Source organism: Lepisma saccharinum, chromosome 14 (assembly GCF_977018435.1).
Source record: "Lepisma saccharinum chromosome 14, izLepSacc3.1, whole genome shotgun sequence".
NCBI classification, from domain to species: domain Eukaryota; kingdom Metazoa; phylum Arthropoda; class Insecta; order Zygentoma; family Lepismatidae; genus Lepisma; species Lepisma saccharinum.
Genome location: NC_139242.1, coordinates 44,513,826 through 44,527,404, shown reverse-complemented (window position 1 = coordinate 44,527,404; position 13,579 = coordinate 44,513,826). Strand labels below are relative to the sequence as shown.

The window sequence follows — 13,579 nt, the reverse complement described above, 5'->3', positions numbered from 1 at the left end:
ATTTGGCACACTTTTAATCAAAACAAGAATCTAGTATCTGATGCACACACAACATACATATAAGAATTTACAATGTGGTTTGTATGTATTACAGAACTTTAACATAGCATATTTTTTTATTAAAAGAACATGATAAATCAATGTTTGGAAGTTCATGGGGGAATAGGTGCATGAAGAAAAAACAATTGTACTAATATAAAATTTATTGTCACATTATTTTTTTGTCATTTAAAAAAACTTATTCAAGGACAACCTGTAATAGTGATTCATACAAACTGAAAAAAACTCTTGACTACATTTTATTGGAACAAATATTGATTTATGACATTTTTATGTTTAAGAATAAATCTGTTAAGAGCAGAGAATATATATAGTTCTTACAAAAACAGCTTTAAGCTATTAAAAATCATTGATATAGATCTGTTCAGAAGTGACTAACACATATCAACCTTCCTATTATGTTAAGATATTTGCAAAACAACAATAGTGTGAACTTGAAAATAATTGTATAGTGTTTAGAGCCATAGAGGTAGACAATACTTTATAATTGGTCGTCAGTCAATAATTAATACATTAGTAACAAAACAATCAGTATAAGTTGAAAATCTACTCTGGCTTGCTCTAGTTGCAAAAATGAACTATGCTTCTTTATTTTGTTCATAGAAAGTTGAAATACTGTAGAATCTATTTCAATTATGTATTCAAGTGTTTGCAGAAAACTGGAACATGGCACATACCATAAATACTTTACGGTCCTTAATCTGTTTGCAAAGTGCCTTCAAAAATTAAGAATAAGTTCAAAACTCAACCTTTGGGGTCAAAAGGCAAAATATAAAGTTCATACATTAGTATGTACACTATGAACGGATACCGTTCAATTCTCTTTATGCAGTTCTGTACCTTTCAGTGATACAATGGTGTGTTTCCATCACAGCTTGTGAAGAAGATATATAGCTTCTTACTAAGTTCTGGTCCTACTCTTCGATTTGTTGTAAGTGGACCGGCTGCTCTCCTTACCTGCCAAATATAGGTCAAAATTACTAAGCATGACCAAGGGCTTGTTGGTTCAGGTATTCTTTCCACATGCAGGATTTGTATTAACAGAAAGGAATAAACCCAAGGATGAGGCTCTAATTATGAAGCCAGAGGGGTCCTAGGTTAGAACTCTTGTTAAGGGAGGGATTAAAACATACTTTCCAACAACACAGGGAATTTAAAGGTCACAAAGGAAATTTGCAGTTTGAACCAGGAACAACACTGAAAAAAGGACAGAAGGGGGTTGCAATTCCGAGAATAAAATCTGTTTCACACAAGTTCCTGGCATCCCAGATGTTTGAACATTCTGGCACGATTGCCTCAAGTAAGGATTCTCTCAGCATTGCAAAGCTTTGAATAAGCATTTGAAAACAAGTTGTCATTTTTGTTTCTAAACTTGCATTAATCCAACAGGCTGATATTTCCGGGAATACCTAACAGTTGGGCTGAAAAGTTCGTAGGCTGACTCATAGATGGCGTTACTAGAATTAAATCCATGTGATTTTTACTTAGTACTAACCTTCAAAAGATACGTGTATAAATTTCACAGCTGCCGGATAATTAGTTCGTGAGATATAGCATTGTGAGTGAAGCAGCTTTTGTTATTGTGAAAAAATGGATAAAAAAGAATTTCGTGTGTTAATAAAGCATTGCTTTTTGGCGAAAAAAAATACTGTTGAAGCCAAGGCTTGGCTTGATAAACATTATTCGGACTCTGCACCAGGAAAATCAACCGTTGAGAAGTGGTTTGCTAAATTTAAACGAGGCGAAATGAGCATCGAAGACGATGCACGCAGTGGATGCCCCAAAGAGGCTGTTATGGACGAAAACATCAAAAAAGTCCACAAAATAATTTTAAATGATCATAAAGTGAAGTTGATCGAGATAGCTGAGATTATTACATAGCGTTGTTGGAGCGTTTAAAGGATGAAATCACGAAAAAACGGCCCCATTTGAAGAAGAAAAAAGTGCTGTTTCATCAAGACAATGCACCGTGTCACAAATCAATGAAAACGATGGCAAAATTATATGAATTAGACTACGAATTGCTTCCCCATCCACCATATTCTCCAGATCTGGCCCCCAGTGACTTTTTCCTGTTTGCAGACCTTAAAAGAATGCTCGCTGGAAAGAAATTTAGCACTGATGAAGAGGTAATCGCTGAAACTGAGGCCTATTTTGAGGCTAAAGAGAAATCGTACTATAAAAATGGCATCGAAAAATTGTATGACCGCTATAATCGTTGTATCGCCCTCAAAGGCAACTATATTGAATAATAAAATCGAATGTTGTCAAAAAAATATTTTTTACTATGTAAGCCTACGAACTTTTCAGCCCAACTGTTAATGTACCAACATGATAAAATCCTTGGATAAAATTGCAGATAACATTTTGTAATTTCTGACAGTGACATTATACTTTCCCATGTTTGTTATGCAATACTGCTTTAATTACTTCAAACATAGTTGTGGGAAGTTTAATAGACTAACATATAATTTAATCTATGTGGGTGCAGACAAAATAGGACAATTCAGTGCTAGTAAACACTTTCTGGCTGTATGGACTTTTCAGTATGTGTGGCAGTTATGGATACAGGATAAATGAAAGGTTCAACACATGAGGATGACTCAACTAGTATGACCTAATTTTCATGTATGTGGCCAGGGGTCCTGGGTTCGAATCCTGGCCTGGGTATGGATGTTTGTGAGTGTCTATTCATCAATTTCATCATATCATCACTTATCCCCATCTTCGCAAAATAGCCAAAAGTGGCAGAAAAAGCAAAGTAAAATAAATCAAATGAAATCAAATTATGTATGTGGCATATTATATTCTACTTGCATCCTTAAATGCTTATGTACAGTTACCTGCTCTCAGCAATTACTCCAAAATATCATTTAATTCATTAATGCCATATATATATATATATATATATATATATATATATATATATATATACACACACCAATGATGAAGGAGACAGTAAACACTTACCACACGTAGAGAAATAATTCTATATTTCACGATCTGTCGCATTTTCAAGGTAGAAGAAAGAAAGATTGGCGTCACATGGAGTAGAGCCACAGAATACTGACATAGCGATCAGTGTTTCCAGAAACAGTTGACAAATAACAAAAAGTACTTTAACCAGTGTTTACTGTAAGATGGGTGGGTAGTTTTGGGGAGGAGAGGAAAGGTTTACTGGTTGGCTAGGTTGAGTCCGGGGAAGTATAGTGGCGTGCATGCCTGCTATACAGGGTGTTTCTAAAGGTCGTTTACAACGCTTGGGAGGTGATTCCTCACACGAAAACAAGCAAAAAGTGTGAGTTCCATTTTTACGACTGAGGCCTCGTTTCCGAGATAGGAGCCTCGCAAAAGGTGACAAAGTGAACGTCACACCTAACTGGGACGAATACTATCACAGATAGAGAGGCGGTTCCAAGGGAATCATAAAGGAATCGTATGTGCTCAGTCCGGAAGTCACTATGAAAAGTTCACTGCACGCATGCGCAATGGAGTCCTCAAAGGAATTGGGGATTTCCAGCAAGAACAATGCATGAAAAGGGTATGTAACGCAGCAAGAAGGACCGTGACAATGAGAAATGCGTTAAAGACAACACATCCCGACCTCAAACATCAAAACATGAGCACGGAACACAAAATCCGAAAAGTTGAGCACGGTTGCATACCCCAGTTACACGCGAGGAATGAACGAATCATGTCATGTGGCATACGAGACACATATTACTCCACCAGGAGGAGGGAAAGAAAAACACAATATCAGATGATTGCGACAACGTGTATTTTTACACGCGACAACTACGTAATATCCCCCCCCCCCACACACACACAACAAACAACAAAAGCTACAATGTCTTACGCTCAGACAGTGCGTGTTACTGTACACCAACTGAAGATGTCACTTTCACCACACAAAGGGGGTGGGGAGCAATACCAAGAGTGTTCGAAAAGGATTACTGTGACGTAAAAGAGACCAGTTTTGGAAGCGCTGCGCAGGCAAGTCTGGCTCTCGTAGTCTACGTTTGACCTTCATGACTGCTGTACCCGCGAGAGGAGCTCGAAGGGTTGGTTCTCTCCAGCAGTCGTCCCAGTCGTGTTGCAGGTCCTGGGATATGACCAGCAGTTCGCTCTAGGTTGTCATACGGATTGAAGAGTACTAGTATGTTGTATTGAAAGAAGTTGACGTGGTGGAGTGGGCAAGTCAAGTATCGCAACAATTGGTCTGTGGTGTTCGTACGGGTGATACGGCCAATTTGTGCAGTGTGCCAGTGTTAAACAAAAACGATACTTTGCAGTTCCAGCTCCCTATTACACAGATGGCTGCGTATACGACCCAGCAGCTAGCAGACATGCATCTCATGTATGGGGAGGCACGTGGTAATAGCCGTGAGGCAAGGCGTCTTTATGGAGAACGCTTTCCACATAGACGTTTACCGTCTCACGCCTTCCTTCAGGTAGTGGACAGTCGACTGCGTGAAACAGGGTCAGTGTTACCACCACGGCAAGAAGTTGGAAGACCCCGAAGTGTACGCACACATCAGTTTGCAGAAGATGTGTTAACAGCGGTCGCAGAACGTCCTGGCACCAGTACGCGCGTGCTCGCTCGGGCACGAAACACGTCTCATGGGAATGTTTGGCGAGTGTTGTCAGAGGAAGGAATTCAACCTTTTAAGTACAAGAACTGTTACCTCGTGACTGTCGCCCTCGTATGGAGTTTTGCCAATGGTTGTTGCATCAGCTGAACACAAACCCTCACTTCGGGGCAAAGGTATTGTGGACAGATGAAGCCATTTTCACCAGGATATCCTCAATAGTAGAAACAGTCATGTCTGGGACTTTGACAACCCACATGCACTTTTGTGGCCCATCACCAGCACAGGTTTTCAGTGAATGTGTGGTGCGGGATAGTACATGATTATTTAATTGGACCATACATTCTCCCTGCTCGCCTGAATGGTCGCACGTATCATGCATTTCTTAGTGAGGTTCTGCCTGAACTGTTGGAGACTGTACCTTTGGCACTGCAGCAAGAAATGTGGTACCAACACAATGGGGCACCAGCTCATTTCGATCGTAATGTACGACATTTCCTGCATGACGTGTTTCGCAATAGGTTCATTCATAGGGATGAGCCTGTGACTTGGCCACCGAGGTCGCCAGACCCCAACCCTCTCGTTTTTTTTCTTCTTGGGAGAAATGAAAACACTCGTATACGACACACCTGTCACATCAGCTCGCATCAACGTCGCCGACGCGACGGTAGCAGATACACCTGGCTTGTTTGCTCGTACTCGACAATTCTTGATTCGTCGCTGTCATCTCTGCGTAGAAGTGAACGGCAGACATTTTGAAAACCGTCTGTGATTATTGCCCTCAGCAAATCCTAGTGAAAACACTCTTGGTATTGCTCCCCAATCCCTTTGTGTGGTGAAAGTGACATCTTCAGTTGGTGTACAGTGACACGCACTGTCTGAGCGTAAGACATTGTAGCTTTTGTTGTTTGTTGTGTGTGTGTGTGGGGGGGGGGGATATTACGTAGTTGTTGCGTGTAAAAATACACGTTGTCGCAATCATCTGATATTGAGTTTTTCTTTCCCTCCTGGTGGAGTAATATGTGTCTCGTATGCCACATGACATGATTCGTTCATTCCTCGCGTGTAACTGGGGTATGCAACCGTGCTCAACTTTTCGGATTTTGTGTTCCGTGCTCATGTTTTGATGTTTGAGGTCGGGATGTGTTGTCTTTAACGCATTTCTCATTGTCACGGTCCTTCTTGCTGCGTTACATACCCTTTTCATGCATTGTTCTTGCTGGAAATCCCCAATTCCTTTGAGGACTCCATTGCGCATGCGTGCAGTGAACTTTTCATAGTGACTTCCGGACTGAGCACATACGATTCCTTTATGATTCCCTTGGAACCGCCTCTCTATCTGTGATAGTATTCGTCCCAGTTAGGTGTGACGTTCACTTTGTCACCTTTTGCGAGGCTCCTATCTCGGAAACGAGGCCTCAGTCGTAAAAATGGAACTCACACTTTTTGCTTGTTTTCGTGTGAGGAATCACCTCCCAAGCATTGTAAACGACCTTTAGAAACACCCTGTATAGGCCCTTCCCATCACCTGCGTTGTATTTATCCACCCTTCTGGCACCTTTTCTGATCGTATTCCTGTTTCATATATATATATATATATATATATATATATATATATATATATATATATTAAATTGTAATTTTAAAAAATAAATGTGTTCCAACAGCAGGATGACAACAGTTATTCCTTGAGTGGGGAAAAAAAAGCTTGTTTTTAAGTTGCTGTTTTCAGTCCACTTTATGCACAGATAGGCTAATTGAATTGAATTGAATTGACTTTATTGCTGGGCGAGGTTCAGCTGTTGCTGGTCTACCACCTAACCCCAAAAAGTAGATTAAAATTAAAATAAAGTAAAATTCAAGATTACAAAGAAAATGAACAAGAAAGTACAATAAAATACAAATGGAATAAAATCTCATACAATAGAACAGATAAAAAATAAAAATTAAAATGAAATTCAGATTACAAAGAAATTGATAAGAAAGTACAATAAAATACAATAGGAATAAAATCATATACATTGGAACAATATTAGCAGTGAATTAGATAATAAAGTAACTGAAGTCGAGAAAGTTGATAGTAAGAAAAAAAAATTCTGGCAACTCACAGTATTTATCATTATTCATAAGTTGATTTACCCTACTTCTGATCGTTTATCAGTGATTCACGGATCATATCGCGAAAACGTCTGAAATTTTGGTTTTTGGTTAGATTTGGTAATGCATTCCAGGCTTTCGGTGCTGCGTAGCTGAAAGAGGCCTGATAAGCTGAAGTTCTACAACGAGGTAAGCTGAAACTGGTAGCATTTCTGGTTGAATGCGAATGAATTTTGCTTCTGAAGTTTAATTTCGAAAAGAGGTAGTTTGGGTTTTTGCTATTAATTATGTTGTGCAGTGTACAAAACAAGTGCAGTTTTCTCCGTCGTGCCATGGAGAGGATTCCGTGCTCATTAAGCACAGGGAGAATATGTTCACACTTTTTTGTTCTATATACATATCTAATGCATGCATTTTGAACTTTCTGTTTATTGCAAGCTTTTTTGTTATTCTTAGCCCATAAACGACATCACAATAGTCAAATAGGGGAAAGATACGAGACTGCACTAGGTTTAATTTTATCTTAGGAGAGGGGAAATCTACCAGAAGATAGAGGCTTTTTAATATCGAATACGCCTTGCCACATTGTTGTATCACGTGCTCAGACCAATCGAGCCGCTGGTTCATGATCAGTCCTAGGTTTTTTACTCTTTCAGAAAATTTAATACGCTGTGTGTGAAGAATTATTTCCCATTCATTGATGTCAATATGTTTCAAGAGACTGCCTGTTCCGATAATTGTAAATATTGATTTGTTTGAATTTATTACTAACTCATTTGAAGCGCACCAATCGCTTATGTTCTTCAAATCTTGGTTTAAAAGTGCGACCGCGTCCTGCAATTTTGATATACGTGTGGATATATACATTTGAGTGTCGTCAGCATAACAGTGAACGTTGCAAATTTTCACAGACTTGACTAAATCAGCGGCAGAGAGCGTGAATAGCAGCGGACCAAGGATCGAGCCCTGAGGCACCCCACCTCGTACGTGAAGTGGAAAAGATAGCTCCCCTGTCTTAACCCGCTGTTTTCTTCCGCTAAGATAAGATTCGAACCATTTAAGTGCAGTCGGCGAGAATTTGTAATAATGAAGCTTGGCCAGAAGGAGCTTATGCGGTATAGTGTCAAAGGCCTTGCTAATGTCGAGCAAACACCAGTAGCGTTACGTTAGATTGATCCATCGAGTTAAAAATGTCGTTGGTTACTTTTAAGAGCGCCGTTTGTGTGCTATGGTGAGGGCGAAAACAGGATTGCTGCCGGGGAAGGATATGAAGTTTGTCAATATGCTTTCCAATTTGATCGTTTGCAATTTTTTCGATGATTTTTGAAAGCACCGGCAGAATGCTGATGGGCCGCAGGTCATTCACAGAAACCGGGTTCTGTTTTTTAGGGATGGGAATTACCGTTACCTCCTTCCAAGAATCAGGGAAACTGCCCGTGGAGAGTGAGTAGTTGATTATGTGCGTGAGCGGTGGGAGGATATGATGAATACAGAGCTTTAACATTTTTATTGATATGTCATCGGATCCAGATGAATTTGATTGGATTTCGTATATCGCTTTCCTGACGCGAGAACCATCCACCTCGCAGAAACTGAAGCCTCTGCACTGTGGTCGAAACTGCTGGCGTAACATTTCTCACATTGCTGCGAGACTAGCTCTTGATTAATTTACATTTTGGAGCATACGTTTACAAAATGGTAGTTCAGTTTGTTTGCGTCATTTAGTGTGGGTGGAAGGCTCTCCGTTTTGTTTTTCCTGTCATATCCCAAGCTTCGCAGGTGTTGCCAAATGTGTTTCGAATCATTGGATGAATTAATGATGTATTCAAAATATGCCTTTTTTTCTTGTCTTACGACTGAAGTAGCGAAGTTATACAATCTCTTATATTCATTCCAATGGTCAGGATTATTTGTTCGTTTAAATTTTAACAGCATGTTGTCGCGTAACCTCATAATTAATTTAACATTATCTGTAATCCAGGGTACTTTTTGTTTTGTTGCACGAACTGTTTTCAGGGGGGCGCGTTTACCAAACACTTTAATCAATTTCTCCGTAGAGAAACGCACCTTGTCGTCAATGTTTTCGTAGTGCATCAAAGGATTCCAGTCAATGCTCTCTAGATCTTCCTTCAGAGCATCCTTCACTATCGCACTGTAGACTGGGCCTTCGGTTTAAAGCTGGATCTGAATCACTGTGCAATGTGCACTGATGTATCTTACCAGGGGGCAAAAAATAAGCTCAGAATAAAAAAAGGATGAGGTTTATAATCTTTCTTGGTGTCAGTAACTGGTATATCACATGCAGTTAGGGCACAAAAAAATGGAGGAGGAATGTAGCTGCACATAAGTAAGAGACCTGTCCAATTGCACAGTGGTAGCGTCGTTGCCTGGTAATCAAGGGGTCTCAGGTTCGATACCCGATGGAGGCACATGGTGGTTTGGATCCCACTTTAAACTGTAGGTCCAGTCCCAATTAGCCTTAATGTGCATAAAATGGACTTAAAACACAAAATCAATCAATCAATCAACATAAGTAAGAGTCTTGAATTTGATAAACAGTTTGAGAAGGGTAACGAAGGCATTTTACATGCATACAGACTAATTCTAGTCATGACAACGTTAAATAAAATCTTGAGTTTACTTACCGGGATGTCCTTCAACAGTCGTTCAGCTTCTCTAACAGATGAACATTGTGCATAGGCCTAGAATGGAGAAGAAGAACATGAAAAGTACACAAACATTTTCAAAAATATTCAAATAAATAACACCAACAGCAAGTCTTATTTGGTAACAAGGACAATTTTTTGTCTTATTCTCCCCTCAAATTATAGGTTACTTTATCATGTTATTTCAAACTTTCTTTGTAATTTGACAAAATTCTATCTGATTCTTAAAGGATGTGTAAATAAAGAGCAAAGTTTCTTTTTGCATTCAGATGGATTCTGGGTAGCAAAGTTAACTTCAACTCAGTATTAGGTGACTATTTAAATGATGTGAATACATATCATTTTTGCCCAAAAAAGGGGAAAATATTATTACACGAGGGGCATGTAAAAAAAAAAAGGGCCGATTGGTTATTACAGAGAATAAAATCAAGTGAGAAAATATTTATTTTGATGCTATACAAATGCATACCCTGGCTATTTTTCTACATAGTCACCATGACGCTCCAAGCATATTTGGTACCGTGGAACAAATTTACGTAGACCCTCTGCGTAGAAATCTGCCGCCTGGGATCTCAGCCAGTTGAGAACTGATGTCTTGAGAACTTCACTATCATTGAAACAGGCGTTGTCATGAATAAGCAGAATTCCAGACTATAAAATTCCTCTTCGCTGGTTTTGGATGGCACGTCGCAGATTAGACAGTGTTTGGCAATACATATCTGCTGTGATGGTTCGTCCCAGTTCCAGGAATTCCACGAGGATTACGCCTTTTTGGTCCCAAAAGACGGTTGCCATGATTTTGCGTTGTGATGGTGTTTGCTTGAATTTCTTCGGTTTCGGTGAACCAAACTGACACCTTTGCATGGATTGCTGCTTCGACTCACCAGTGACGTACAATATCCAGGTTTCGTCTCCAGTCACTATGTGAGAAAACAGGTCTTCCCCATCCTTCTCCCAGCGAGCCAAAAAAATCACATGCTGATTTCATTCTTTTATCTTTGTGAGTGTTTGTCAACATTTTTGGCACCCACCTCGCACACAGTTTGTGATAACCCAGATTGTCTGTTACAATTCGGTGCAATGTTTTATCAGACATTTCAGGAAACTCCTTGCCTACATCAATAATGGTGAAACGGCGATTGGATCGCACTTTCTCATCAACACGTTGCACAAGGTCATCCGTCTGAACACTAGGCCTGCCGCTCCGCTCATCATCATGAACATTTGAACATCCTTCCCGAAAAGCACGGCACTATTGTCTTACCTTTCCTTCACTCATTACTGTTGATCCGTAAATGGCAAACAAAATCCCGATGAATATCAGCTGCACTCAGTCCTTTTCCGTTGAGAAATCTAATCACAGACCTGATCTCGCATTTGGCAGGATTTTCTATTACAGCAGCCATTTCAACTTCCTGCTACTCGCACGTACGCACCTCCACACTGAGAAATATACCTCTGTTGCAGGCACAGAATACTAAAGCATGCTTCCATGCACACGCAGCTTCGTCAGTGTTGCCAGTCCAAAGTAAAAAATTATCGGCCCTTTTTTTGGCATGTACTTCATATAACACATAAACACACACACACTACACAGACAAAGATAATTTTTATTATGGAATTTTCACACTGAAACGACAAGTGACATGTGATATGTATTGCTGAAGGATTTCACCAATCAAACGCAGGCTTGTGCAGCCTGTCATGCCACTACGGTGTGAAATGTTGCTGATGATTGACTCTTTCCCAAGCAACATGTGTCGTGTGTTGCTTTTGTCGTAAATCTACCTTACACAAAAAAAGATTGCAGCAGTGCAGAACATTGTAAGAACTGCAATAGAAAATACAATACTGAAAAAATAAACACAAATCAGTAAATATTTAGCGAAGAATTTTAATGAATTTACATTTGTCACTATTGTCACAACTGCAGTGGCTCATGGTTCGCATGGTTCCAATTGAACACATGCAGAGGAGCACAATTCAGTTCAGGTTACTTTCAGACTGCAAGAAAAGTTTATTCCAAAGTTCACTTTATCTTCAGATAGGCTAATCGAGACTGGACCTACAATTTAAAGTGGAATTTAAACCATTGTGCAATGGTTTACAAATACAAGGTGACAGCGTTAGCCACTACACTATTCAGAAAAGGCCATAGATTTGCATGATTACAAGAAGTGGTAACTTCTGTCAATTCTATTTATTACTTGTGAAGTATTAACTTTCTTCAGTTGACACAAGTTTTTGTGTGACAACCTACAAACGGTGTCAAAAAAGTTTTTCTTTCATTATGTTTCATTGCTCACTATATTTTTCAATACATCTCTTACAGAATATGATCCCTACCTATTTACATTCCAAAGATTAGAACTGTAGTTTTGACATTTTTTTCTGTCTTTTTGAGCTTGACCTATTATGTTGTGAAGAAAGTTGAGCTCCATTCTGTGATGAAGTTCCGTTTTCTCAAATGGATGATGATGATATTAAAGGCATTTTAAAGTCTAGTCACCATGGATAAGTCTTGGGTAAACTAAGCAATGGATTGAATTGTAGTTGTTTTAAGTCCACTTTATGCACAGAAAAGCTATTTGGCACTGAACCTACAGTTTAAAGTAGGATATGACCACTGTGCCATATGCCTCCACCAAGTATCAAACCCGGGACCCCTTGATTACAAGGCATTACCACAATGCCACCAGGGATTGACATTGAAACCAAGATAAAAGCTAAACAGTGGCAACTTCCCTTCATCCGTAACAGAAAAGAAGGTTGTGGTGCAGCAGTCTTCCGAAAATGTTTTGCTTTTTGTTGTTTGGAATTAACAGGGTAATATTTATCTGGTTATTTGAAAAAGGGTGTGACCATCAATGCCATCATACTATCAATGTTATTAAAACACCTGCAGTATATTACAAAATAACAGAATAAATCTTATTTTTACCAAGAATAAAAAAAAAAGTTTATTGTATTATTTTGTAAAGAATAGTACTATTCAGAGATGCCATCAAAGAGGAAACATATGGGATGTTGTCCAAAGGGGTGTTATTGCCCAAAGACTAAAATATATTTTACCACACTTGCCATATTCACCTGATTTTGCATTTACATATAAACCTAAATTTACCTATATACATTATAAATAAGTACCTTCAGAAGAGCCTGTGGTGATGGATAAACATTTGCAACAGACTGTGCCACCTCTAAACCAATGCTTTTGAACTGCTGAATCTGCCTCTGCCACAAACGTGAGAGGCCGTTTCCATTCTTATCTATTTTAACACAATTTTTGGAGTCGCCAGGGGCATACCATTCAAAGCCATGCTGCTGTCTAGCCTGCCTGGAAAATAAGTTACACAATAACCATGATGGTGATACATCTAATGCTATTTTAAATATTGCAACTCTAATCAACAAGATAGAAAAAAAAATCCTTACATGATGCTTCTGTACCCCATGCCCTTTAACCCTTAAATGCCGGGATGTGACATACTGTCACAGCAGGTATTTGCGCCAATGCCGGCTTGTGACATATTGTCACAAGGAGCTTTTTCTCGTAGTATGTGACTCTTTGGGCATACTGTGCCTCAGATAATGTTTGGATATATATGTTTTGAGAGCTGCATGAGTCTTGAGGTATGTAATTAGCAATTAGTAAGGTTTAATTAATTTCATTTTTGTTATATTTGGGAGGGAGGGTAGCCCTTGAAAATCACGTTCGATGTTTCTTTACATTTGATTTTTTTTTCTTTTTTCGGAAAGTATCTGCAATACGTGCACAAATTTTTCCACGATAATGAAAAACATATCAGACAATATGTAGGTACCGTTTTGTACCTTTTTATTCCAGCGTTGCTAGCGTGGGGGTCTGATGAATTTCAAATTTCGTAAAAAAAAAAAAAAAGTTTTTCTTCTTTCTTTCTTCTTCTTCTACTCGATAACGGAAAATTTGGTTTTTATAGCATAGCCTTATAGCCCAATGTGTACTGAACAAAATGAGGTATAATTTGTAACTCTAGCATTCTTAGTTCCAGAGATATACAATTTTATTTAAAAACATGCGGAAGTTTAAAATTTGCACTGAAAATGCCTCCGTCGTTGGCGAGTTTACTGGCAAAACACGCTTAGTCATCTAAGGGTTAAAGATGTCTGAGAATCTTCTACAGTGAT

At 39.0% G+C, this 13,579-nt stretch overlaps 1 protein-coding gene across 3 annotated transcripts in view; it reads right to left on the bottom strand.

Moving 5' to 3' along the window:
• Window positions 1–257: 257 nt before the first annotated feature.
• LOC145998831 (structure-specific endonuclease subunit EME1-like) overlaps window positions 258–13,579 on the bottom strand; it is a 42,238-nt gene continuing 28,916 nt past the window's right edge. For all 3 annotated transcript variants that reach the window (XM_083135490.1, XM_083135489.1, XM_083135491.1), the window contains exons 9-11: window positions 12,560–12,749; window positions 9,392–9,448; window positions 258–1,017 (exon numbers count right to left, since the gene is read on the bottom strand). In XM_083135490.1, the coding sequence (XP_082991616.1) occupies window positions 904–1,017; window positions 9,392–9,448; window positions 12,560–12,749 (361 nt within the window). In that variant the 3' untranslated portion in view covers window positions 258–903. The remainder of the gene's footprint in view (window positions 1,018–9,391; window positions 9,449–12,559; window positions 12,750–13,579) is intronic.